This window comes from Prinia subflava, chromosome 1, assembly GCF_021018805.1.
Source record: "Prinia subflava isolate CZ2003 ecotype Zambia chromosome 1, Cam_Psub_1.2, whole genome shotgun sequence".
Lineage (NCBI taxonomy): Eukaryota > Metazoa > Chordata > Aves > Passeriformes > Cisticolidae > Prinia > Prinia subflava.
The window spans coordinates 51,798,955-51,825,189 of record NC_086247.1 but is presented as its reverse complement, the minus strand read 5'-3'; the positions used below and the strand labels follow the sequence as shown (position 1 = coordinate 51,825,189).

The 26,235-nt window shown below is 36.3% G+C and overlaps 1 protein-coding gene across 2 annotated transcripts in view; it reads right to left on the bottom strand.

Annotated features, from left to right (window-relative positions):
- ANKRD12 (ankyrin repeat domain 12) overlaps positions 1 to 26,235 on the bottom strand; it is a 58,691-nt gene that overhangs the window by 23,714 nt on the left and 8,742 nt on the right. The window contains exons 2-5 of one of the 2 annotated variants that reach the window (XM_063396420.1): positions 15,984 to 16,121; positions 9,592 to 9,739; positions 2,085 to 2,231; positions 940 to 1,140 (exon numbers count right to left, since the gene is read on the bottom strand). In XM_063396420.1, coding sequence (XP_063252490.1) covers positions 940 to 1,140; positions 2,085 to 2,231; positions 9,592 to 9,739; positions 15,984 to 16,070 — 583 coding nt within the window. In that variant the 5' untranslated portion in view covers positions 16,071 to 16,121. Of the gene's footprint in view, positions 1 to 939; positions 1,141 to 2,084; positions 2,232 to 9,591; positions 9,740 to 15,983; positions 16,122 to 26,235 lie in introns of those variants that run through there. The other variant, XM_063396429.1, reaches the window with a different exon arrangement.

The window sequence follows — 26,235 nt, the reverse complement described above, 5'->3', positions numbered from 1 at the left end:
TCTCAGTGATTTCTATGGACCTGTCTTCCCCTGAACCTCCCCCTCCTTTTCTAAAATTGCTCTTGTCAACAAGTTCTTCTCGTTTCCCCTCTCAACTTCTTTAAAGATCTCACTGTTCTACTTCTGCTTGGCTTCTTCTCTTCCTCTACATGCCAGTCCTGGGCAGCTTCATGTTCAAATACAAACTCAGCTAACATCTACAAACCAAGAAACTACTGATCTATTTCTTACCTAAAGTCAAGATTTCAGTTCAGCTCATTAATATCTTCTCTTGATGTAAAGTTTGAGCTGACAACTAATTATGCTATATAGTTCTTAGTTTCTCCTACAGAGTCTGCTACCTCAACTCCTCTCAACCATTCCCTCTGAGAACACAATTCAGACCCATAAACCAAAACCCATAAACCTAAAAATATCGTATATATTAACTTAACAAAGCTCATCAATCATTGCTTAAATCACAGCAAATACTGACACATCAAAGCTGTCATTAATCCAGCAGGACTAGATGACAACTGGAACCATACCACTCTCACCTGGTGAGAGTGCCCATCAGCTGTCCCAGTGAAAACAGCACATGACAGCACCACCGCCCCCACCATTACTGAACTCTGCATCTCCTCACACAGCCACAGTCTCACCATTTAACTCTGTCCTGCATAATCCTACCAAGTTCAGCAAGCGTGCACAGATTGCTGTACATACCTACTGTGCAAAGGCCCTGGACACAACTGAAACCTCTAGGTATTAAAACTGTTCTAATAATACACTCTCTGTACTACAGCATCCCAGTACTACCACTGGAAATGAAAAACACACTTTTGGGAATTTCTAGGAAGTTATACTTTTTCATGTGCCTACAACATGAACCAAAAGGAAACCTCTGTTAACAACTTGAGTGTTACTTTTAATTTACACAGTTAGGAGTACTCAACTTACCTGCAAAATCTTTTACATTTACGTTTGCACCTAATCTGATTAGCTCCTTGACCTGTTTAACATCCCCTCGAATTGCTGCCATATGTAGAGGAGTTTCCCCTCGTTCATTTCTCTTGTTAACTTTGTCTTTTTGTCTTGAAGAAGAGGTCGGAGTTTTCTTTTGTGTTGGTGTTGTTTGTAAGGAATGATTTAAGGTGGAATCTACAAAACAAGTTTTTAAATGGTCACTGTTAAGTTAATGAAAATGACGTGAAGTAAAAAGGTTGTCAGCATTTGCCTTCAAAGATGAAAATGACCAGTGAAATCATTATATTTAAATAAAAGACATTTCATCCTTCACACCTGTCAGCCCAATGCTGATTTTCAATGTAAAAAGGGCATTTTGCAAATTCTTACTATTTTAAGCAAGTTTCTAGGACAAATGAAGTCTATCCAAACTACAACTATCCACATAATCTGGTATAAATTCTCCTGAATCAAGACAAGGTGAGATCATGCAGATAAGTATCTACCCTGCTTCCCCTTCCTCCAGTAAAATTCCACGGGATTTTTATGTAGTGGGATGCCAGTTCAAGGAATTACAGTCTGTGTATTTTACTACTTACAAATCCTCAGCTGTACCAACACAGCTGGGTGGACTGGATGGCTCCTTAAGGAAACCCAGTCATTTGCTTTTAAATAGCAATTCTGTAAAAACTTTACACCTGTAGAACAGATACATACGTAAAGATTTTTTTAAATGCAGCTGGACCAAGGACAGTTTGAAATGGTGATTTCAAAACAAGATGTCTCCCCTCTCCCGTTAAATCAGAAGGAAATGATCCCATTTCCTCCTAAATTAAAATCCTGCTCCAAAGTGAGACAATGAGATAATAGTTAAGCTTCAGTTAAAAAAAAAAGTACTTCATGCTTTAAATACTCCATACAAAACAGTATCTGAGGCAAAAATAATGAAGGAAGAAATAAAATTTTTACAGCTAAATTAGATTTATCATCCACATGAAATAAATTTTAGCAGAAGTATGAATGATTTAAAATATGTGAAAAACAAAAAGAGTGCTGAAAAACATCATAGTTCCAAATATTCTGACTAGGACAGGATTAAACAGGCAGGAGGGAGAAAACTGTTAACTCTGTAAGATCACCTGGACTGTTGTCTCTTGCTGTCATCTGCATGAGAAGTGCCATCTGTTTGCGCTCTGACAGAGGGTAACCAAAAAGAATGCTAACGGGTGCTGATTTCTTATTCCCCGCATCCTTCTTCATTTTCTTTTTCTCCGGACCTTCCTTCTCTAGAAATAGGAACATTTTAAGACTCAAACTCCAATTCCATCAGTATATTTTTCTAAAAACAAAGCCATCCTCTTAAGGTCTGCAAACTTGTGACTGGTGGCAGGCAATGAAAAACAGAAATTACACCTCTAACTTACTGCATTGCATTAGTGATGGTTACCTGTTCTAATCATATTAGGATAGTAAGCCACTGAGATAAAGCACTTAAAGCTGTAAGCAGGATTACCAAAAAATTCTAACAGATGAAAAACCTGTTTCATAGAAGGACTGCTGTGTATGTCACGACTTTAATTCTCAGAGATTAAAGTCAGAAACTTAAAATTTCTGTAAAATCAGCTGGTCAGCTTTCAACATTGAATATAGATCTGAGGCTACACTCTCTTTTACTTCTCTCAAGACACCATGTTAAAAATTAGGAAAAGACTGTTTAATACTGGTATCTGCTAAATAATTGGTTAAAAGACTGTTTCTTTCAAACTCATCCTGTTATTTTATCTTAAAGCAATTTCTTCTCCAGAATTCATATCTTTCAAAAACATGCAGCTATTTTATATACATAACTTCCTTCTTTTGATCAATATTTACGGAAGCTGTTTAATATTTAATCGCCACGTTTTTAACCAGGAGCTAAAATTACATATTTGAGTAAACACATCAAAACCAAACCAAAACTAAACTTGCATCAAAACCAAGAAACCCTGTCATCTGCAAAAGCAGAAAACCTTAAAACAGAGGACTCCACTGAGGAAAACTTCACTGGCCTTCTGAAGAGAGGTAAAAATTAGAAGCTTAAGTCCCTTTGAGTTTCCCAGTTACCTAGTTACCTTTCCTAGTTACCTTCTATCATTCTGCCTTCTTTCTTGTTCCATTTGTTTCCTCTCAACTCATTTTTTGCCTTCCTAGCCTTCTCTAAATCTCATTTTCTCGGCCTGATTAGAGACACAAGCTCTAGCAATGCAATGCTCTTGAGGCACACAAAGGCACATCAACAGTTCCCATCTTGAATTCCATACTGACCCATAAGAAATGACATTTTATGGGCTAAACAATTGCCAGCAAGAGTATTTAAGAATGGAAAGCTACAGACCCACGTACATATTTTAAAAATCTCTAAATGTATCCATCATGTTTAAAAAGTAAACAAGATCTCTTTTACAGAATCAAATTATGTTGTTTTTTTTTTCCTAAACTGCAGGCAACTCAGAGTCTTGAATATCTAAAAAATTAATTCAATACCCAAATCAATACTATTTGTGTTGTGCCCTATTGGTAAAAACTTCCACATAGGAATATAAAAAACCCCTTTAATAGAAAACTGTACTTTCAACTTCTTGCTGCAAGCATGCTGTTCTCTCTGCAAAGATAATGTACAGCATACTCTTTACTGGCTGATTTAATACTTCCATCAAAATAACACATTTCAGACTGACCAGCATGATCAGCTATTTCTTAGCATATGCTTTTACTGCTCATGATTCTTTCCTTGAAAAAAAAATTATTTTCATTCTTAATTATTAGTTATATATATAGTTATATTTCATTCTTAATTATTATAGTTATAATATAACTATTTTATAGCTATTTTACGCTTGAGAAAAATAATATATTGAAATAAAAGAAATAAAGTTTTTTATTATCTAGGTTTTACTCCTTTATACATTGGGGATGTCTGCGTTTTTTGGGTTTTGCCTTTTTTAAATCAGCACAATTCATTCCTGCCTCATGTTCAGTGCTGCATTTCAGTGGTGAGGTAAATTATTCTTCTATTACACTTCATTAACACAGCATTTGCAAAGCATTTCTAGATCTTACCAATTAAAAGCATCAAATAAGAACACAACTGTTCTCACCAAGTTATACTGTAATTATGCACTTACTGCTCAAAAAGAGACAACTTTATTAAAATGGATATTAGACTTCATATTTGTTTCCAGTAAATCCAAACAGTTCAATAAACAAAAGTCAATACAATCAACAACAAATCTAAAAATGTCTCAAGATTATAGCAGGTGCACCTGATAATCTCCCCAGGGATCTCATGGATATGACCTGGTGCTGACAAGAGGGGTGGAAGAAAGCAAAGAAAAAACAAAACAAAAACAAAACAAAAACAAAACCCAAAAATACCAGGAGAAAGTGCATAGGGCATATAAAATAAAAAGTTTTATACATCAAAAAATAAATCGATGTTCCAAGAATACCATCACACAGTACACTGCACTTTAGCAGGAGGAGACCAACTTAACATTTAGGAACTTCAACATTTTAGGTAATCGTCATCTTACAATAACAGACAACTTTTCACAGCTGTCAACTTGATGTTTCTACTACAATTTCAACAGTAATAACTTCCCTAACAAAGGAACAGAATCAGTTTAAGATATTAAGTTTAGGAAGAATTTGATGTATGAAATTGATTATTCAACGCAATCAGGTGATTTGAGGTTTTTTTTGTTTTTTCTTATTTTGAGCATTTTGTTTTTAGGTTCCATGGAATACAAATATCTTCTTTTACATTCAACTTCTCACCACTTTCTGCTGTTCTTCAGCAGTTAGAAATGAACATAAGGGTTAGAATTAGAACATAAGAGATTTTTTCACTTTTTATTAAAAAAAATAAAAACTAAAACTCTTCAAGTGGCTTCAACCATCTTTATTAAATAAACATCAAAATCCACAGCCAAATCCCTCTCGACAATATCTCTTTAAGCTTTTCCCTTGGCAACACAAGCTTATCACCAAACATTTAAAAAAATTATTTCGAAATAGTTGAGTTATGAGAAACAGGAATACAGGAGCATCCAAGCACTTATCTGTAAAAGGCCTCCATGAAATCCACTCACAATACTTAAAACGTACTCGCATGAGGAACATCAGAGACACTGGTGATTATTTTAGGATAATTTACACATGACAGATTTTGTCCCAAGGCAATAATGTATCTGGGTTTTTGTTTGCTTGCTTTTTTTTCCAGTTGGATAAATTACAAATACCTACACAAGTAGTTTTTAATGTTTTGGAAAATTAAATTGTTAAGTAATGTAATACGTGGATTTCTCAGAACAAATCATGCCAAACTAGCAGAGTATTTCATTTGGTGAAATAACCTCCTCAGTGGGTAAAAGAAATTAAGCAAAAAAACCCACCAAACCCAAATTCAAACTTTAGGGCTCATGATAGCCTGTTTTCAAGCAAAAGACTCCCATTATAGTCCAGATCATAAAATAGGATCAAAAAATAGGACCATGCAAAATTAAAATATGAACTGCTTGAAACAAATATTATGAAGTCACAAGACTGAATGATCTACAACCAAAGAATAATATGTTCATTGCTAGGTCAAGATTAACTCTGCAGATGACGAGGTTCAGAGACAGAGTTTACTGCGCTCTGCATCATCACTGCAACCTGACTGAAGTTATTTCCAAGAGAAATACATCATGACTGGCTGTGTTTCCTACCCTCAGGGAATGAAAAAGCTTAGAATGTGATGCAGAGACACCACAGTGCATTCAACAAGGTAGAGATTTCAAGGTACCATTGCAATACTTAATTCATCAAGTTTATGACATATTTATTTAACGAAACCAACACACAAAATCACGTCACTTTCCTGCCTGTAGCCCAAACAACAGTTAAATAAACTTGTTATAGTTGAACAATAAGCCCAAATCCAGCAAGCAGTGCGTGAACAGTCCCTTCAACACCCACACTTCAACACCCCTGTGACTACAGAAAGCACGAGCACAGGAATTGTGTTACTGTGATGTACCCATGCAACAAGAAGAGGCCAGTTGTTCTGCTCTTCTGGATGTCAACTAAGTGCTAAAAGAAGTATGAACTGTGCCATGTTTGGATTACTTTGAAGACTGAAATGGAAGGGGTCAGAAAACAAAACCAAGATCCTGCTACAAACAGTAAATCAGGAGAACATAATTTCCAAGAAAGATAAACAAATTACCACATTCAGTGTAATTGTAACTCATTGTTCCTGAATAATCACTCTGTAACAAGACTCTCTTTACAACGAGAAGATTTTTAGGCTCTGCAGTTATGTTTAATTGTTATGAAAAATTCAAATTTCTCTCTTCAGACTAAGTAAGGTGGAGAAAGCAAACAAATCTGACCTCTGCAAAATCAACACTTGTCTATTGTTGTTAGTCCAATAACCACATCAGAGGTTACTTAAAACTAACTAGATTACTGAAATAAAACTAAGAAAATTTAAATAACTCTATTTAAGTAGTCTAAATAACTGATGGCTTTTCAATCAAATTATGGTTTTGGACTGGGAGACTTAAAATCAGAGAATTTCTTTTAAAAGATATGAAAAATAATTCTGCTTCGACCATCCAATCCAGCAGTCTCAATCAAAGCTTGCGTGCAGATTCCTCCCTAAGATTTACTCACAAATAGGTTAAAGCTATACTGCAGTATAAATAAATTTGCCTGCCGGATGTATACATGGTATTATTTTTTTTCTGATTGCTCTGACCAAGAATGGGGATGTCACAATAGAGCCCTCAGTTTTGAGAAGCCACCGCAGCCAGGGGAGTGTCACAGCCCTGCACAACAGAAGAAACACGACAGGATGCTACTGACAAAGACAAGGACAGAGTGTCCTTGTGTCCTTCCAGGTGTGTCCCGTTCTGAGGGGCTCCTGGCACTCACATGATCTTTCAGACCTGCGCAGAATTTGCAGCTCCTGCAGCCATCACAACTGGCACTGCAGCACTGCCTTTACACAACTTCATGGGTATTAAATTATTAAGAAAGTAACTAAAAGGCTCAATATTAAAATAATGAATATAAATTTATTGCAGCATTTTTTTAACAAAAAAAAAAGATTTAAATTTAGATAAAGAGGTGGGCTGTAATTGTTCTAGACTCTTACAGTACTGCAAATGCTGTTTGGTTTCAATCTTGCCAAAACTGACTGGGAGTAAAATGTACTTTGTGTATAATGTTGCAGAAATCAAATGAAAAAAAAAAAACCAAAAATATTTCTGTGTTACATCAATATTAATTTTGGCTGTCCATATTCATGAACACTTGCAATATTTAGATAATACCTGAAACAAACAAACAAAAAAAGCCCACCAGAAAAAGGAACAACGGAGCAATTTTTACAAAATCAATAAAAAAGGACAAAATTTTACTTTATGGAAGACCCAGGAGCTAGAACCAAGAAAGCTCTAAAAATTAGGTATCTCCATTCTTTGACTCATTTACATGCCTAAATAGGATGAAATCAAATTATCACGGGGGACAAACTGTTTATTAAACTATTAAATTAAATTTTCTAAAGTACCTCTAGCTACTTTTATGTTTTGGGGGTTTTTTAGCTCAGGCATATTTTTAAAGACCTTGAAGCTGACAAGAAGCTTTTTATTACCTTTTCTTTCTCCCCTCTGTGCCCAATAACACTCTCATTTCCAAAAACTTACTTTTTTCCTTCTCAACATTTGCCATTCTCTGTACACAGCTATCAGGGAGACACTTCTGTGAGAGGTAACAGTTTAGCTCAGTGAGAGCGAACCTTTTCCATGTATAATGCCAAGTTTGTGCCAGAAGCAGCACTGCATTTCATGATCACTGATGTCAGTCCTAATCCATGTCAGTGACAAACTTGGCACCAGTTTAAGTGTCTAATTCCCAGTGGTCTAATCTAATTGCTTAGGCATAGAATCTGCATTACAGGAACTGTTTTTTCATCCTAGTAATACTCCTGCTCTAAAGTTTCTGGAAGGTTTATGTACCAAGTTTCCCACCTGCAAAAGGGCTGTTGCTCTAACCTCCTTACCTCAGCAGAGATGTTCACCAAGTCGTGATGCTTGCTACCACAGTTAAGAGCTACATGCCTCCTACTTTTATCTTAAATATTTCTTGCCCCTACTTGAACTATTTCACCTCCCTGCTACAACTTCTGAAAAAAAAAAATTTGCAGTGTGAGCCTTGTCTTGTTGTGCATGTCTGAGTGTCTCAATCTTGCTTGTGGCAACTGTGACAATAGATGCTACAGCAAAAGACATACAAAAAGTTCTCCTACTTTACAAGATGCTTGGGACAATGACTTATTTCAAGTTGATAGGGGTGGGGAGACATGGCAAAAGATTTTCAACACAGAAAACTTCCAATAAATATTAAATATTACCTCTAAATATATTTATTTCCACAATGAAAAAAATAGTTATGGTATAACATCAAGCAAAAAATTTAATAAAGCAGGTGCTGGGAGCATACTTCTAATTTAGACATGGTCTTTTCAGAATCAAATGGTATTCTGAGTAGTGTAAGACTCAAGAATGCTGTAAAAGCACTGGAAACAGAACTAAAGCCAAGACCACTGTTTTATAATGTGACGACTGCCAATGTGGATTTCATACTACAGTTTCTTTACAGTAATAAAAATATGTATTATCAAGGAGTCAAATCTTCTGCAGGAAATCAATCCTGAACAAAAATAAACACACACTGAGGTATACACTTCTACCTCGCATTTAAATCTAAGCATATTAAGGGAACTAATGAATATATTCAAATGCACAATAAGCACTGTATAAAAAACTGTACCACTGAGCTTTTGAGAAATTTGGGGAATTTCAGTGTGTTCTGCTGGCCACGGATACTGTTTAGTTATCAACTGAACTATTACTGAACTGTTATTGCACAATGACATAGATAAGGAATTACCTAAAGCCAGAGATAACTGTACCTCTTGGAATGCATCCCGCTCCCTCCACCTTGATTTGAAAAGAACTGTGTGAAGAATGGCAGTCTGAGGCCTTGAAATCAGTTCTAATATAAATAAGCTTAAGCTGGGAAGAACTACTTAGTCTGTGCAGAAAAAGTACAGATCATAGGAACTTAAACTGAAAGGGAAGTGTGCTCTCCATGACTGGTTTAGTTAGCTCTGTCATCTTAGCAACCTCTTCTATGAAGGACAGTACATCCACCAATCTATCCAATGCTCCCTCCCCAAAAAAGGCTACAACAGGCTGACAGCTGTGTCTCAAATCAAGGCATTCACATGGTTTTTCATCTGTTTACTCGTTCAAACAAATGGACCTCTAGAGATGACAATACAAAGAAAGATTTGTTACTGAAACAGAAAGAAAGAATGAGGTTAGGAAACAACTGGAGAATATAGATCAGCTATGGTGGCATGCTGGCTATTGCTAATGACAGGATGAAAGCCTATCAGACTGAGATGCAACAATCAGAAGCAAGCAAGCAACTTTTATATTTAGTATTCTTTTTAAAGAGAAAAAAATCAGTGTAAAAACATAATATACAATTAATTAAGTTAGGACGTATCTTACCAACAAATAATTAGTTAAGGAAATAAAAAGGTTCTACCTGTGTCTGAATTGCGATCTTCATTTCTGGATGGACTAATAGTAAAAGGAAGTTTACGTTTCATGGAAGACTTTTCTTTCATCTCCTTCCCCACATCACTCCTATCCACTTTTGGAGTTTTGCTGTAGGATGCAATCTTGTCCTTGCTCTAATATAAATAAAAAGTATACTAAGTAATTTTTGCATAAAGCAGGATAGTCTTATAACGTATTCAGACTGAAAAGACTGATTTGTGAGAACGTATGTGCTTGTGTATAAGTACGTGTATTAAAAATTTTTTTGAACAAAAGAATCAATTGTCGTTTCTCTTTTAAATTACTAACTTCTATGTTATTCCTACTTTCAGATACATCACTGTAGAAATGCTGTTCACTCTTAGAGGCTTAATTAATTAGCAAAGGAACAACACAAACTGAAAAGAATTTGCCAAATCTTGATGACCACCCCAATTTCCTTCCCTGACCATAACAATCCCACTAGAAGCACATTAAAAGCCCACACTGCAATTCAGACTGAACTGGACACCTTCAAAAACCCCTCTAATTACCCTCCCCTGCCTCCACTCCCACCCTGTAAACCATCAATACAGAACTCCCTTTCTATTTCAACAATAACAGTGTAATGTTTCATTTGAGAAAAATCTATGAAGAAGCTTTTAAAACTGGTATCAAATGTAGAAACAACAGGTACAAGCTATTTGGATTCTTGAGTTGTAAAATCTAGAGATTTTGGCTTATAAATCATATTGCAAATAAACAGAGAAAAACCTAAACAGGCTCACTGTTAACTTATGCTTAACTTCACTAATATAGGAGGAAAGAAATGTAAAAGATACCAAGTTAGTGTAAAGGCTGCTTGAGAGAACCCTCTGCAAATCCCAACATCTTAGCCTGCCAATTGAGATGCAATGACATATTGTCTGTTCAATACATGTTGCAGAAACACGTTACTCACTCTGTCAGCTGTCACAACTTACAGTTTTATATCATTCCTAACACATGATCAGATGAAATTACTAATAGATTAAATTCCTAAAGGTAGAAGAAGAACATACACTGCCTTGCCAATCACTGAAAACCAAAAGGCTTGTCTTTGGTACTTCTGAAGATTTATTTGGATTGGTGGAAAACTAAAAAATAACTTGAAGTAAAGATACTGTTCTCAAAGGCACCTTCCTTTTTTTTTTTAATAGAAAAAGCCAAACTCAGGTAGGAAGATATCATTTGACCTGCTGAGTTTAAAATGTTGCCAAAAAGTTAAGCAGAAGTGATTAGAAAAAGAACCTGCAAACAAACACTACAACTTTCAGAAGACAAACATCTGTTCAAGGGAAATGACAAAGAAGGCATTAATTTGTGTCAACAGAATTCCCGATGTATAAGAAAACAAAATTCCAAAACAAAATTCAGAATAAAACCCATACATCATAACCAAAGCCAACCCTCCTTCAAAATCCCAAAGGAAACAGCAGCCTTTAGGTTTTTTTTACATGCTAGAACAAGAAAATCTAAAAACCCAAATCCCTCAAGACTCCCCTAGGCCCTTGGAACATACAGTGCTTGTGGTATTAGTTATGGAAGAAGTTAATTCATCTGATGCAAGTCAAAATTTCCAAATGCATCTCTAATTAGGCAAGAGCAGATCCAAACTCCATTAAGCCCTTTCCCATCTCTTCCACCACACACACAAGTCTCCCATTTGAGCCCAACCTCACCAAGAGCTTTTCCATCCCTTGTTTCAAACAAACCAATTATTTCTCCTATCTATGAATGTGAATTTCCCACAATATGATGAAGTGGCATCAAAATTTTATTTATTTCTCTAGAATATTATCTTACGTTAGGTACTATGCAATAAAAAGTATGAACTAAAAATAATCTAAAATTCCTAAGCAGAAAACATTAGTTTCAACCTGTTCTGTAGAAAAAACATCCAAAACCCCACAACTTTTTGCTGTTGGTAATCTTTAAACGTAATTCTTTTGGGGCCACTCCTCAATAAAATACATCAGTAGGTGCTCACAGAGGCACAACATGCTTAAGTAATTAGATAGCTTTACATTCATTCTTGTTTATATGTATTATGTTAAATATGACTGATGCATTAGTTTTTGAATAATAACTGAAAATTAATTTTATGGTAATCTAATTAGGAGGAGAGAGTTGAAAATACATATTTTCATATAAATAAAAGCACATTGAAAATAATATAAAAAGGCTATACACAGAATACACAGAAACTGAAAAAAAAGGAGACTATTTTGTTCCTTAGCTACTGTGGAAATAAAGGTTCAGCATTCAGTGGTGGACTTTACAATCCAAAAGGATGAACAGGGTGTTTGAGAAGTCTGTACAAAGTTGATGTTATTTATTATTTTCGTTGGCAATGCTGAAATAGAGACACAATCAGATATGCAGACATCATCACAACTGAAGGAGAGGGAGAAGCAAAGAGACCCAGCAAGGCAAATGTAAAATGATTTGAAAAGCAGTCTTAATACAAAACAAAATAGGAAAAGCCAGGATAAAACCAAGGTCCTACAAACTGATAAAAATAATCAACTGTACAATCACAGTAAAAATCTGTGTTAAAAGATAAACTCTTAATGGCATCTTGGATTTAACTTCAAGTAAAGGAAGTAGAGGAAGTAGAAATAGGAAAAGGAAGTAGAAAACCTGCAGGTTAGACCAGGCATTCTATTTTAAAGAGTGAGCATTCACTGTTCAATTGTTCCTGGTCACTGCAACAGCATGGACAGCTCTTTTTCAGTGTCCAAAGGTTCCAAACTCAGCATCAACAGGTCTGCTGCATTACCTTAATGTGACACATGGAAGCAAGCTAAAATGAAGCTGAAGTTTTTTATAAAATAGCCTGTAAGTCCTATGGACTTTCTAAAGAGGGTAATTAATCTACAGTGAAAACTGCTAATCAGATAAAACACTGAAGACATGCTGCTGTTCAGAAAACTAAACTACTGCTGCAAAGTGAAAAGCATTACATACTTTCCATGTCCACTGCAGCTAGAGAACGTTTAATGGCTTTAGACTGCAACAGGAGACTAGCAAAGGTTATTTATCCTTCTACTAAGTATCTAACTCTATGCCAGTCAGCATAATTAAGTATCAGAATAAACTGCCCAAGGAGACAGAAATTTCCATCAGGCAAGCCTTTAAAGAAAAGGTCTGGCAAACATCTGTCAGGAACTGAGTACAGCTTATTCTACTCTGGGGCAAATGGATGAACTGGATCCGTGTGTCTCAACGTTTAATGCATGCCTCACTGGAGGATGTAGTAACAAGGAAGAATTTTCTCTTTCAACAAAACCATACTAGTGTGCTATGATGAGGAACACATTTTTAATCTGTTCAACAGGAACTGTCTCAGAAGGCTAACAAACAGCAATCTGGACAATTTCTTGATATCCCATTCCAGCTCTATTGTCTGGTACTGCTACAATCAATGACAAGACACAAAAGGAGACAACAGAGAGCCATATAATCTAGCAGATGTACTAAGCCCTGGGAGAACAAGTATTCTTTTTCTGCCTTTCAAGATAATTACATACTGAAGCGTGTTCTGTATGGTATTAAATGCTTTTGGGCACTATTGTTGGAGTCTTCCAAGGAGAGAATTAATTCTTACAAACTCCAAATGTGTTTCTCCTTTGGATGACATATCCATAGTTTAATTCCTTTTACTTCCTGAATTTGGCCACTTTAAGTACAAATTCAGATAAATTAAAATTTCATCATGTTCATATGTTTACAAAATACCTCATACTAACATTAGATGGTCTAGTTGCTGTATACACTTGTACTATTTTATATGCTTGCCAGATGGGCAATTGAAATAAAAATACATGTACCCTAATGCATACATGATATAAACTCAGCTTATTAACAGGAATGTTATTTCTAATTGGGTTTTTTGAGTTCTCAGAAGACCTGAACACATAGCTGATTCACACAGCTATTCACTGGTTGTTAGGGCTGCATAATAAGCATTAATTTCTGGACAAATATGAAAGATTATGTCTAATAATAACAACAGTAACTGCACTACATTTCTCTGTCAACAGCTAAGAGTGCACAATCAGAACTAGCTAAACAGTGTAAAAACCATGAAACGGAAATAAAATCCTGCAAGTGTTTTTTCTTTTATCTTATGTTACCCATTAGAATAGTCTTATGCCATTTAGGTCATTACAGCTTTTATTTTGTGAAGAATGAGGATTTTTTTAATGGAGTGGTATCCTTTAGTGTTACTGTTCACTTGTAAGAGGCACTGTTTTTTATGAACATTATTTCACACTATTCCTTAGTACTTCCTAATATCAATTACATTAGCTAGTGAATCCCTAACATTTCCACACTTCTAATGCTTTAAGAACTGTTACTTTTAAATTCATGGCTGCAAATGTTTATGCATTGAGAAAAAAATCATTATTTGCTTTACAGATATTTCCATTACCTTTTGAAGATATTTCATTAAAACTATCACTGTTGATTTGGCCTGGTCAATCTTTACTTCAGAGTTCTATGTTTGTGTATGTAGTACAGACTTGTCTTCATGACTTTGTTGTTCAAACTCACATTTTACCTTTAGCCTTTTGCCTGCCAGATTTCAAATAATTTTCTTGGCTACATGGAAATTATGACATTTTGGCAATATTTTCTTAATCTTCTCTAATCCACTCTGAGGAGTGTAGATTAGTCAAAGGCCAGCTGAACACTTCTGACAATTGTCCCAAGTGTTAGAGAACAGGTATGTGACAGTTTAAGTGACTATTTAACAAAACCATATATTCAGTTCTTCTCAAAATATGACAATTCTATTGATTATGCTGAAAACCTGAATATAAGAACATGAACTGAAACACTTATACTCTCCATTAATAATAACAATAATTCTCCATTTTTATTTAGGATCTTATATTGCCCATTGTTAAATATCATACACTTCCAAACCAAACCCATTATTCTAATATCAAGCTGTACACTGTAGCAGGGTGGACAGTGAGCAACACTGGATAGAACAGTGCAAGCACATTATCAGCTTGCTTTTTTTGGTATCAACTTAACCAGTTCATCACTGAGATTCCATATTCACAGCCTTTGTCAAACTTCCATTCCCTACCCTTTCCTTAAATTGCTGAATAACACTTAAGTTAACTTGACCATATCTTAAACAAGGACCAGAAAAAATAGGGAAAAAAAAAAGAAAGCCCAAAATTATTTCATCCTTTACTAGTAAGTCAATTTCCTTTCCTCATTTTACTCTGTTACCTTCCTCTTCTTAGCTAAGTAATTCATCAGAGTGAGCAGAAAGAATTACCTTTGTCTCACTTTACTGAAACAAACTAGAAAGAGACTAAAAGTTCTAAAGGTTTCTATGAATGTTTTTGGAAGACAAAAAGTTACAAGTAGATGCTGAATGATCTTATCTTTTCCTGTTTTTAACCTCTTCCTGTGTTATATCCATTCATGAAATGGTTTTGCAGAGAATACAGACTTTGACAAAAGAGTAAGTAAGACCACACACACACAAAATCCTCTTCTAGAGAAGACAGTTCTAAAGATTGTTGGGAAACAAACAGATTCTCTCTCCTTAGGGCAATATACACGTCACTCATCATTCTCAATGCAGAGTATTATTCCAGCTTCTGTTACTCATTAGTAGCACAGATAACCCGTGGTCTATTGTACAAGTGTACCAGGCAGACAAACTGGTGAAATGGATGATTTGAAACTTGTCTCCAGAGCTCTGAAAATCATGGGATACTTCACATTTATAAACAACAAACCACCCTTCAGCATGACTAGACTTCCCCTATTCCTTCATTCCCCAACCCTCAAAAACAGACTGTACAATTTTTAGATGGGACTCCCTTGTACAGGAGCTGCTTTTAAGCTTTGTGCAGCACTTGGCTTTTAAGTCCTCCCTCACAGAGGGAAACAAGTCCCTGTGTTACAAAGGAATATTGGAAACTGGTGTTTTTCTTTGGTCTGTGCTCTGTCACAGGCCTTCACAAATGTTTTGTGTTTTTGCTACAGAGAGTAACACACTGTAAAATAAAATAAAGTACGGATTGTTGCTCTTGTGAGTATATGAAGACTTCATATTAGCTAAGATATGGAGACTATACACTAACTTACATCAAATAAAACCAAAGCATCCAGCTTCCTTTTAAATTAACTTGCAAGTTACTATAAAAGTTGAATTCTGTCCCACAGTTTCACTTACAGTTAAATCAATGTAAAAATGTAAAACTTTTTTCAATACTGAAGATATCAGAACACAGATTCATATTTATTTCTTCCAATTATAGCAACAAAAATCATGAAATACGCTTCATTTTACTGAAATTAAATGAGCATTAATATAATTTTTACCTTTCTTGCAGTTGTTTTTTCCACCATGGTGCTATTGCTGTCAGAATTTTCAACTTGAACTGTTTTTGTAGACCCAAATTTGGGCATTTTATAGCTGTTTAGCTAGTTGTATCTTGTATCAGTGGGTTCATTCTGTGTCTGAAAAACAAACAAACAACATTACATAAATACACACACTGCAGTGTCATTTCAGGACAAATGTTACTGCAGATGGTAGCAGAGCTGAATAGTACCCCAAAAAAGATGACTAATAATGACACCTGGCTTCAAGCATCTTCCTCACATGCAGCTCAAACCTTGGGGCAAAACCCCAAAAGATCTAACGTGGCTGTTGCTGGGGATGGTGTCATGAAAAAAGCACCAAGTCAGCTGCTAAACTGCCTCATCCCTCTAGCTTACCTTTTTGGAAGACTGAACATTTTTGGCTATTTTACTGGGTTCATAGGTTCAATATCTCATTTTGTGTTAAATGTCTTAAGGCTTAGAAAGATGAACAAGGTTTCTAGCAACACTGGGCAGAGAAATTAAGCCTCCTAGCCTAGGAAACTGAAATATTGTATGCTCTTAGTAGTATGGGAAGAAAGTCAAGTCTTGTGATTTTTTATCCTTTCTGTTGGATCAAGAGATGCCTGTTAGAAGAAAAATCTTCTAAAGCTTAAACCTGGAACTAGAAACCTTAATTTCCACTGTCTATCAAATCAATTATATAAGCCACCACTAGAGACAGATATATCTATATAAAGCTCCAAGTGCTGGGTAGTGTTTCATCTCCACCATATACCAAACAAGTGTCATTGCAGATTCAAATAATGGAAGAGGCCTGACTTGCCTCTTCCACAGAAGGAAGAGGCACCCTTCTCGTAAGAATGGCTGAGAGGAAAGGTCACACAAAAGGTAAAACTGCATTTGACAGCACTTCAGAGCTGGTGACCTTTTATTGGTGTTTTGAGTTAATGTATTTTGTTACAAGTATTTACATCATCAAAATCTTACTGAATTGTTGTAATTTTATGCCTGATCGAGTCATCATTTCAAATGCAACACTTTTATTGTTGTTTTACCATTAAAATTTTGGGATCATCACATAGAGAATTTGTTGCTGCTTTAGGACCATGGCCACTATTTTTGTTTGACACAGTTAACTGAACAACAAATCTGGTGCAGATGACTTTGAGAAAACAATTTTGCACACACTACACCTGACATGAGATGTCGATATTCAAACAAATTTCTACATCCCGCCCACACATCCATCCCCCACAAAGTGTAACTATGGAAAATCTGAATGTTTGTCCAAGACTAATACTGTTGTATACAACAATGTAACATGCTACTTTCTTAATCTTCCAGAACAGAAGGGGAAGTAAAGTTCAAAAAGCTAAATCCTTGAGACAGAGAGGTAGGAAATGTTGCACTAAGGTCTGCTGTCTTCCTCCCTTTTCCCCTACACCTGAGGAGGTGGGGTTTTGTCTTGTTGGTTTTTTTTTTTTTTAGCACTAACCAAAAGCTTACAAAAGACAGGAAGAGATTAATTAGAAACAATTTCACACTCTATAACCAGAACCTTGTCTCCCCTACCATACACGATACAATGTTGTGAAACTCCTACTGTTCTACTCTTACCTAAGACAAAAGAAACATTAGTACATTCCCTTCATTTGTGGAGTGTTAAAAGGATTTATGCAGACTGTTCAATTTTAATGAACGTCAAAGCACGTGGTTATCAGCCTTTTGTTTTTAGTCACTTTTTATAACAGCTCCAGGTACAAAAAATGATTATCAGTTCAAAGAAGAGAAAGAAACATGACACTGAGTTTCCTGTAATTTACAAAAACTTTCCTTAATCTTAAAAGAAGCAACAAGTTACAATCTTCACAGAATATCATGCTCATTAGACTCAATACAGTGTATTTCCATAGCAGCAAACATCTGTTTCATGGGTTTAAAAAGTGACAAGTCATAAATCTGATTTTGCTCATTCAGCCTCTCAAATCCACTCTGTAAGTTTCATTTGTAACAATTCCCACTGTATATATCATGATTACAACTACTTTAAAAAAAAACAACGGGTCAAAGTTTTCTTTATTATTTTAATCAGAATATTTCTCATTGCATATGCTACTGTTTCCTTCCCTTCCTTTTTTACTGCTATCTGGCTCCCTGAAACTACCTCCATTCCTGCTTTGCTTCTCTTCCCTTCCTGGTTTCCCCTGTCATTCCCTGGGGTATGACAGCAAGAAGCCAAACTTCATGAGCTTAGTAAAATGTATTAGCTTAGGCTTGGCTCCCTTGATCTGATTTGCCTCACCTACAGGGGCTAAACCACACGATCTGAACAAAAGCTGCCCTTCGCAGAAGGCCTGGACCCCCAGCATGTCTTACCTGGACAGCAGCAGTTTATTTTTAAAAACAGTAGAACAAAAAAACCCAGCCTCAAGTATTGTATGGGGGTAAGAGGAAAACACTTTCAAAACAGATTTCAATTAAAGGTATTTCTAATAATACAGTTAGCTTAATATACAAATAGAAGTAAATGAAAACAGAAAGCATAGGATGTTTAAATTTTCTTTACCAAATGATCAACAGGCAGGGGCAGATGTGCAGGAAGCTCCACTTGAACATGAGAGGAACTTCACTGTGCAGGAGACCGAGCACTGGGACAGATCAGCCAGAGGGGCTGTGGAGTGTCCCTCACTGGAGGTATCCAAAACCCCTCTGGACACACTCCTGTCCTGTGTGCTCTGGGATGACCCTGCTGGAGCAGGGAGGTTGGACCAGATGTCCCACTGTGATCCCTTCCAACCTGGCCCATTCTGTGACCAAAAGTAAATGTGAATTCATGAAATTCTTGACCCAAGCCAAACATGTTTTGAAAAAAAATCTGCTTTGGAAGTTCATTAAAACTGAGTGTCACATACTGGATTATCAAAGCAGAACCATCACACTTTAAGACTAACAAACAGCACTATTTCCATAAAGTGTTTCAAGTGCCAGATTGCCTGTTGCACAATCGCTGTGCAAAATTTAAAACAGACATAAATGCTTCACATATTTGAGAAAAAATATTTTTCATAAAGGGTAGTTTAAAAATAGTTTAAAAAGTATTAAAATATCACTGTGGTGGCCCAGAAATTAGGCAAACTATTCAATCCTGTGTGATTATATAGTGTATATAACAATAAAATTTTCTGCTGAAGAAGTGATTTTACTGACATTTTAAATTTTATTTCCATTTGTCTGGAGTTCAATGCCACTTCAGTTCAAGGTCTAAACACAAGTGTTAGCATTCATAGTGAATTAACACTAACATTAACTGAATTAAGCATTAACAGGGTCTTCCAGGGAAACCTAGATTTGTCTGCTTTCAGTTTTCCTCAGAGCCATTTCTTAATGCATTACTGGTTTATTAGGCAATCTTGATGGCACATTTTATATCACCAGAACCCTAAATTAAAAGTTAAACTCTTTACATTCAAATTATTCTCCTCTGTCACAAAAGCAGTGTCCTTGCTTTTCATCTGACACACAGACACAGAGAGCTGTGCTTTCTCTCAAAAAAACTGATTTCAAGTTTTTCAAGTTTATTTACTAAATAAACTTCTCTGTATGTAACAAAATCTGATATTCTTATTTTATGTTTGGATATCTTTCCTGCCCATTCATTACCAATCATGAGTCATAGTACTGGAAATACTGTTGAACTCTTCTCTCAGTCATTTTTCAACTAAGGAACTAAAAATTCTATTTTCTCCTTGAAGTAACAAAGGTAAGCATTTAGACAGATCTATGGGAAGTGACATAAAACACTAGGATCATTTCATATAAAAAACCCTGGACATAAAAACCAATCCCATCAAATCCCACCAACCACCAGAATTTCAGATATAATTAGCTACAGAAAATCAGTAATATAATAAGTCTCTAATGCCAACAAGTTACTGTATTAATTTGTATAAGCTTACATCTAGCACTGATGAAAAAGCTTGTCTTGAACCTATGTAAAAAACCAGGGAATTTATGCAGTACTACAATGGTGCTGCTGCCACAGTCATTCACTTCTTTATATCTTTTAGCCTGGTCTTCTGAGAAATCAAAGCACATGTCCTTGTGTTAGGTGCACATGTATAATTCACTAATGACTTCCAAGCCTGTAGATGGATTTTCTTTATTTTTGACAATAGCAGAAATTTTCAAACATATTAAGCACTCACAAATTTCATGGGAAAAAGTAGCCAGTGGATAATAAGAATAACAATAATAATCCATCGCCATTTTTCCCATGGGAAGGCTTCAATATGAGCTTCATGACATACCGCCTGTAAGAAAACTCCATGAGATGGCCTTTGTAAACCACTTTCCTTTTTTCTCTTAGTTATGAGGGGAAAGTTCAGTGTAAACCTGCACATGACCAGTCAGTCAACCAGAAGACACACACTGCTAAGAAACTAAGCATCATTAGTTCTGGTGCTCACTGAACTACTTGTTCCCTTTCTGGTTCAGGGTGTCTTCCCCGCAACACCTACAGCAAAATGTTACAGGATGCTTTGGGAAGGTTTTCTTTGACTGCCCTGTTGTACAGCTGACCTTGAAGGTCACCTGACTGCTAGTACTACATCAAAGCAAGGGGGCACAAGATTCATCTTCTATAAGAATACCAGTAGCTGATGAATTAATTTCCAAGACACTGCATCTACCCTCCTCCTCTAGAAAGCATCTGCATTTAAAAAGCAGGGATCTAGAGTAAGGCCATCTTCTCAACTACCTCTGCTTTTCTGTGTTTCCCATATCTTACTTCATCTGCAGGGAAGAAAAGCAAACAAACAAACAACCCAAACAAACAAACAAAATCCTTCTCTTTCAATAAGGATTTACTGCAGATTAGGAAACAGTGAATCAACTATACCAAATTTCTGCTATAAATAGCTGACAGGAATGCTTCAGAATGTTTTATTAGAATTACACTACTGAAAATGACAACTATGGCTACATCTAAATTAGCAAGAAGAATTATCAAGTGCAAATCTGTAGAGTGGAACAGCTGGTAACAAAAATCCCAAATTTACACTAGTCACATTTGGCAGATTTGCTCTGGACTACTTCTAGTGCAGTTCCATGTACTAAATGCACATTAAATGTTGGACCACATTCAACAAATTCCTAAACACATCTCACAGCTTAAATCAGGAGGAATCAAGCTCTGAAACATTACACATAGCAAACTAAACTACAGTTTGGAGAGAGGATAGTCACTGATTTAAACTAAGACTGACCTGATTTTCTCTTAGCAATCTCCTCCTCCCCAGCCCTAGAAGTTTGTCTCTTCCAAGTTTATTTTGAAATGACTGGTATGATCTAGATCTCAAAGCTATTAAGAGTCTACCGAAGGAAAAAAAAAAGAAAGTTAGTGGATGAGTACAAGAGAGATGTCTAAGAACAGCTGAACTGAGGGAAAGGCAGGCAAAAGCCAACATTACATATTCTGTTCAGAGAAAGCCAGCTGGCCAACCCGTATGTACACACTGGCTAATTAAGAAGTATGTAGGTAGCTCACGCCTAGCCATACCAAATGTTATCTGCATTCTGGTGGGAGTGTGTCAAAGACAGATGAGGTTAACACACTGGGAGAAAGGGAATGGGTATAGTACAAAGGACCAAAAAGCTACAGAAAACTGGTATTTTTACATCCTGTAAGAAGCAGACTTTTAGCAAAAAGATGTTCATTTAACTAAGTCTAACACTCTGTGTTCCTTTTTCTTCTTATCAGAAAAGTGCAAATTACTTCAGTATTTTATTTCACAACAAAAGCATCCTTCAGCAAACAGCTCAAAGAAGTGATTTCTTTCCAAAAGAGAGGTTAACTAATTATTAATGCTAAATGAAACGCATGATGGGAGATGTAACAGCACTGCCAATTATTTTCTTCTTATGGGACTCAGTGCTTCTACACATGGTTACTCAATCAGAGCCAACTGCTACACAATGAAATGGCTCCTGGTAAATAAACATGCATCTACCTTTTCACCTACAGTGTCAGTAAGAAAAAAGGGCTTGAGGCAGAACAAGAAATTATTCAGGATATTTCAGTCAGAGGCTGGGGATGTGCTAAGAGGCACAAGACCAGCAATTTGGTACTGTGAGGACAGAGGCCATTCAGGTTACATCAAACAGTAGGAGGGCACTGAAGTCCAGTGGTACAGGGCCAGGCTTTTCAGGACTGGAATTTAAACACCACATCTACAAAAAGAATGCCTGTCTGTATTTTAACCTAGTATCTCCCACACAGAGAAATATGTCTAAAGCTTTAGACTAGCCAAATGACAGAATGTGACTGTGACAAGGAGGCAGTGGAGAGAGAGACTTGAGAAGATAATGCTAAGAAGGGATTGTCTCTGGGAGAAAAGCACAGGGGACTCCATGGTCAACACACAAATATTTTTTCCCCACAATACTTTTATTCTGTGTTACAGAACACAAACCAGAAGCCTTTAGTCTTGCCCTTCCTACGCCTTGTAAAAAAGCATAAGTGTTCCATATCCTTTTTGTTTACACGGAGAATGACCAGCTAACCCTGTGGTCTATTTTTCAATACCTCCTTGGACAGACATACTTGCAGAAATGAAGTCTCAAACATTGCTGATGTCTCATGAAAATGTCACAGTTATGGTAAAGGATGGGACACTGCCGAGAGCAAGCACTTAAAAATCTCATCAGAACATTATACAAAATACTATTCTGAAGGGTCAAAATGTCAGTCTCTGCAGCCAGGAAAGTATTTGTGCCAAGGTCTTCATTACAGAAAACTATCAACACAGCTATTCTATAATCATTAGAGCAGTTTATTTGATCTTTACAATGAAGACACTGAAAAGGTCATTAAAGGTTTTATTTGAGCAGAAATAGTTTTAGGTTTCTTGTGCAAGTCCTATGAAAACAGAGTTACATGGATCCCCCCCAAAAGACTTCCTCTCAATCATTTAGCGACTGAGGGTACTGCTGTAGTCCAGCACATATTACTGCTAAGTAGGATTAGGGAATATTTTAACTGCCTGGGTGCTAAAGCCAAAATTGAACAGGTACAAAATCTAGAGTGTAAAACATTTTTTCTAAGCAGCTGATACTACATTAGATATATGCAGCTATAATGGACTAAATATACACTGCAATACATCCCTACTGGCAAGCCTACCTCCTGCTGCAGGCTAGAACCATATTATTCTTTACAAGATCAAAGGAAAACACATTCTGCATAAGAAAAGATTAAATAAAAGGCTATTTGTGCATACAGTACTATTTGAGATTGTATTTTTACCACATACTTCCTGTATGTGGTACACACTACAATACCTTCAAACACAATGAACAGAACAATTTACCAGACTCTTTTTGCCCTGCACTCACTCCATGGTGTCTCATTGTACTCACAATTCAGTTCTCTGGCAGCAACCAGCAAATAAATTACTAACCACTACTGGCTTTAGGTAGCACAGCAATTTAGTATGTTAGAGAGAACACTGTCTGAATGATACGTGCAGTGGCTTTTGCAGATGAAAGGTGACAAGAACATTTTTATTTGGAAAATATTCACAAGGTCTTTTCACACAATTGCAACGGTTCAGTGCATGCACATTCCAGTGTCAGGGTTATGATGAAAGAACTAAGCTCCAACACAGTCTCAAAGTAATGTGCCTAAGGCAACAGTCTGTTGCTGTATTAAGTGCAAATGCAGTACCCAAGCATGGACATGAGTCACAAATTTGGCAGATTTTACTGCATTTGACGATAAAAATATGACAAAACATTCTTGGTTCTGAAGTGAGAAATTCTTTTTTATTACAGTTTTTCTTTAAGATTTGCACAATACTCAAGACAACTCTGTGGATAGAATATGCAATGCTGGGATTAGTTCTACACCTCTGCTATACTTGTTGTGCAATCTCAGACACAGTGCCTTATCTCTCCCCTGCAGCAGTCTGCCCTACTAGATTTTAGAGGATATATAAAAAAAAAATGAAGAAAACAAAGCATCAGCCTAATAAACATACATTTCAGAAATATGTGCCATGAGATAAACTGGATATATATATATTGGAGACTCCTCAGATACTAGCCAATAGATGGAACAGCCTCATTGTCCTGTGAGTGAGCATTCCTACATTTTAATTTGAAATGTTCAGATACCGAGATCCAAACATAAGAACTGTACAAATCTTTCTGCAATGAACAAAATAAACTACTTATCTGAGCTCCATTTCATAGAAGCACCCTTTGTAAAATAAAGTATAACAGTAAAACAGGCATGGGCAGTGACTACTCACAACCTCCAGAACAGCTTTTAATGTACTCTGAAGTACCTACTCATCGCATGCCAGACTACACTATGCAGGGGAAGGATGAAGTCCCTAAAAAACAGCCAGCGCTCAGGCAGCAAGAAAGATTTTCCAATACTTCAGCTGGAACTCACCACTACTTCCTCCCAAAATAAAGGGTGTATCTCATAGTCTAGGAATTTCTACTAGGAAGAGAAGGAAAAAAAATTGAAAGGACATACAACTCTTTCCTGTGCAGAAAACAAACAAAACATTTGCAGTGGTTTTGTTGCACTTGCCTACATAGGACCTTGGGCTCCTACAGACAATCCCTATTTTAGGAGTTTTCCTGTGTTTGGTTTCAAGTATCAAGTTCCACAGATTTCACAACACTGTTCAATTGTTTCTGTGGTAGTAGTAGTAGTGCCTAGACTTATCAACGTCTTTAAAACGAATACTCTCAGTTAAAGAACATGACTGAATCTATACCTTTCTAATTAACCTTTAGTAAGATTTTGCTCCTCTTTCATTTCAACTAAACACAAGCTTATCAGAGAATACAAGAACTTCATTGTACACAGAATTAAAGAACAGTTGAGGTGAAGAGACATTTAGAGGTCCATTGAAGTCTCTCAGTTATCTAGTCAGTCAGACATTTTCAGCTTTAGTTGAACTTTACACAGACCAGGTTGAGTTTGTTACTTGAGCAGAAAAACACAGTAAAAGAAATATGGAAAGTACAAAACTTCCTAACTGCAGGCACCCCTAAATCATGCAGCGGCACTTCACAGGCAGCACACTGTGGAAGAAGAAAAAACTTTGACCCAAGATTTAATTTACAAAATCCTATTCACTGATTGAAAACACCTTGGTATGTCTTTGAGATGTGTTACAGGGAGGTTTCAAGGTACTATGGGTTCATGCATACAGTTCATTAGAGAGATCATACTGCAGTAACAGCTGTGTCTGAGCAAGAGATGACTCCTCTTTCACATCACAGCTCGTCATTAGAAATACCCCAGTGCATCTTCCCAAAGGTTTTCTTGCTACTACAGTATATTAAATGTCAACGAAGTAAGAACTGAAACTTTTATTGGAGTGAGTTGAACACTTCCTGCCTCACAAATTCTCAACTAAAATTCCAAAATCTACCTGTCAGAATGAAACCAACATACTGACAACCTGGTGAAGTTCTGAGGAACCAACAACCACAAACAGCTGCAGAAAGTGGCTTCACCTGCTCCTAGAGACAGATAATCTATTTCTCACTCTTAACATGATTCCTGCTATTTAACTTGATACCTTCTTTAAGTGAAGAAATGTCATGGACAACTCCAAAGAAATATTCATAAATCAAAACCAGGAGTGCTTCATATCCCTTCACAAATATTAATTTATTTTCACAATATTGCTGGACGATGAAAATGTATTATTTCCTTCATTTTACAGATGGCAAATTAGGTTGACAGAAATAATGAAAGGAAGAAAAAATGAAGTGAGGAGTTTGACCAATCTGCCACACTTGTAACATCAAAGACTTTATTTTCCAGATTATTTTGCATTGGATAGTAGTTAATACCTGGTTAGACCATAGCTATTATTGACGTTCTTTTCAACATCTGCAAGAAACCACTCTTTCCTACCACTGCAGAAGGAAAAAGGTCAAACAGTCTCCAAGCAGACATCCCCATGCAAGGGAAATGTTTAGCATGTGCTCATAGAAAGCCCATAGCTCATACAAATTCCAAAACAGACTGAAAATAGGTAATTTTCAGGGTCAGTTCAACTTCCTTCAATGTGGGATCCTCTCATCCTGTAACCTTCTCCTAAGTTAGAGAACTTATTCCAGCTTCTGCCACAGGACTCTTCTTGCAGCAGTAACCTAGACTGCACATACGCATTTAAACCCCAGAGATTGGTACAGTTTATCATTTGAAGTAGAACAA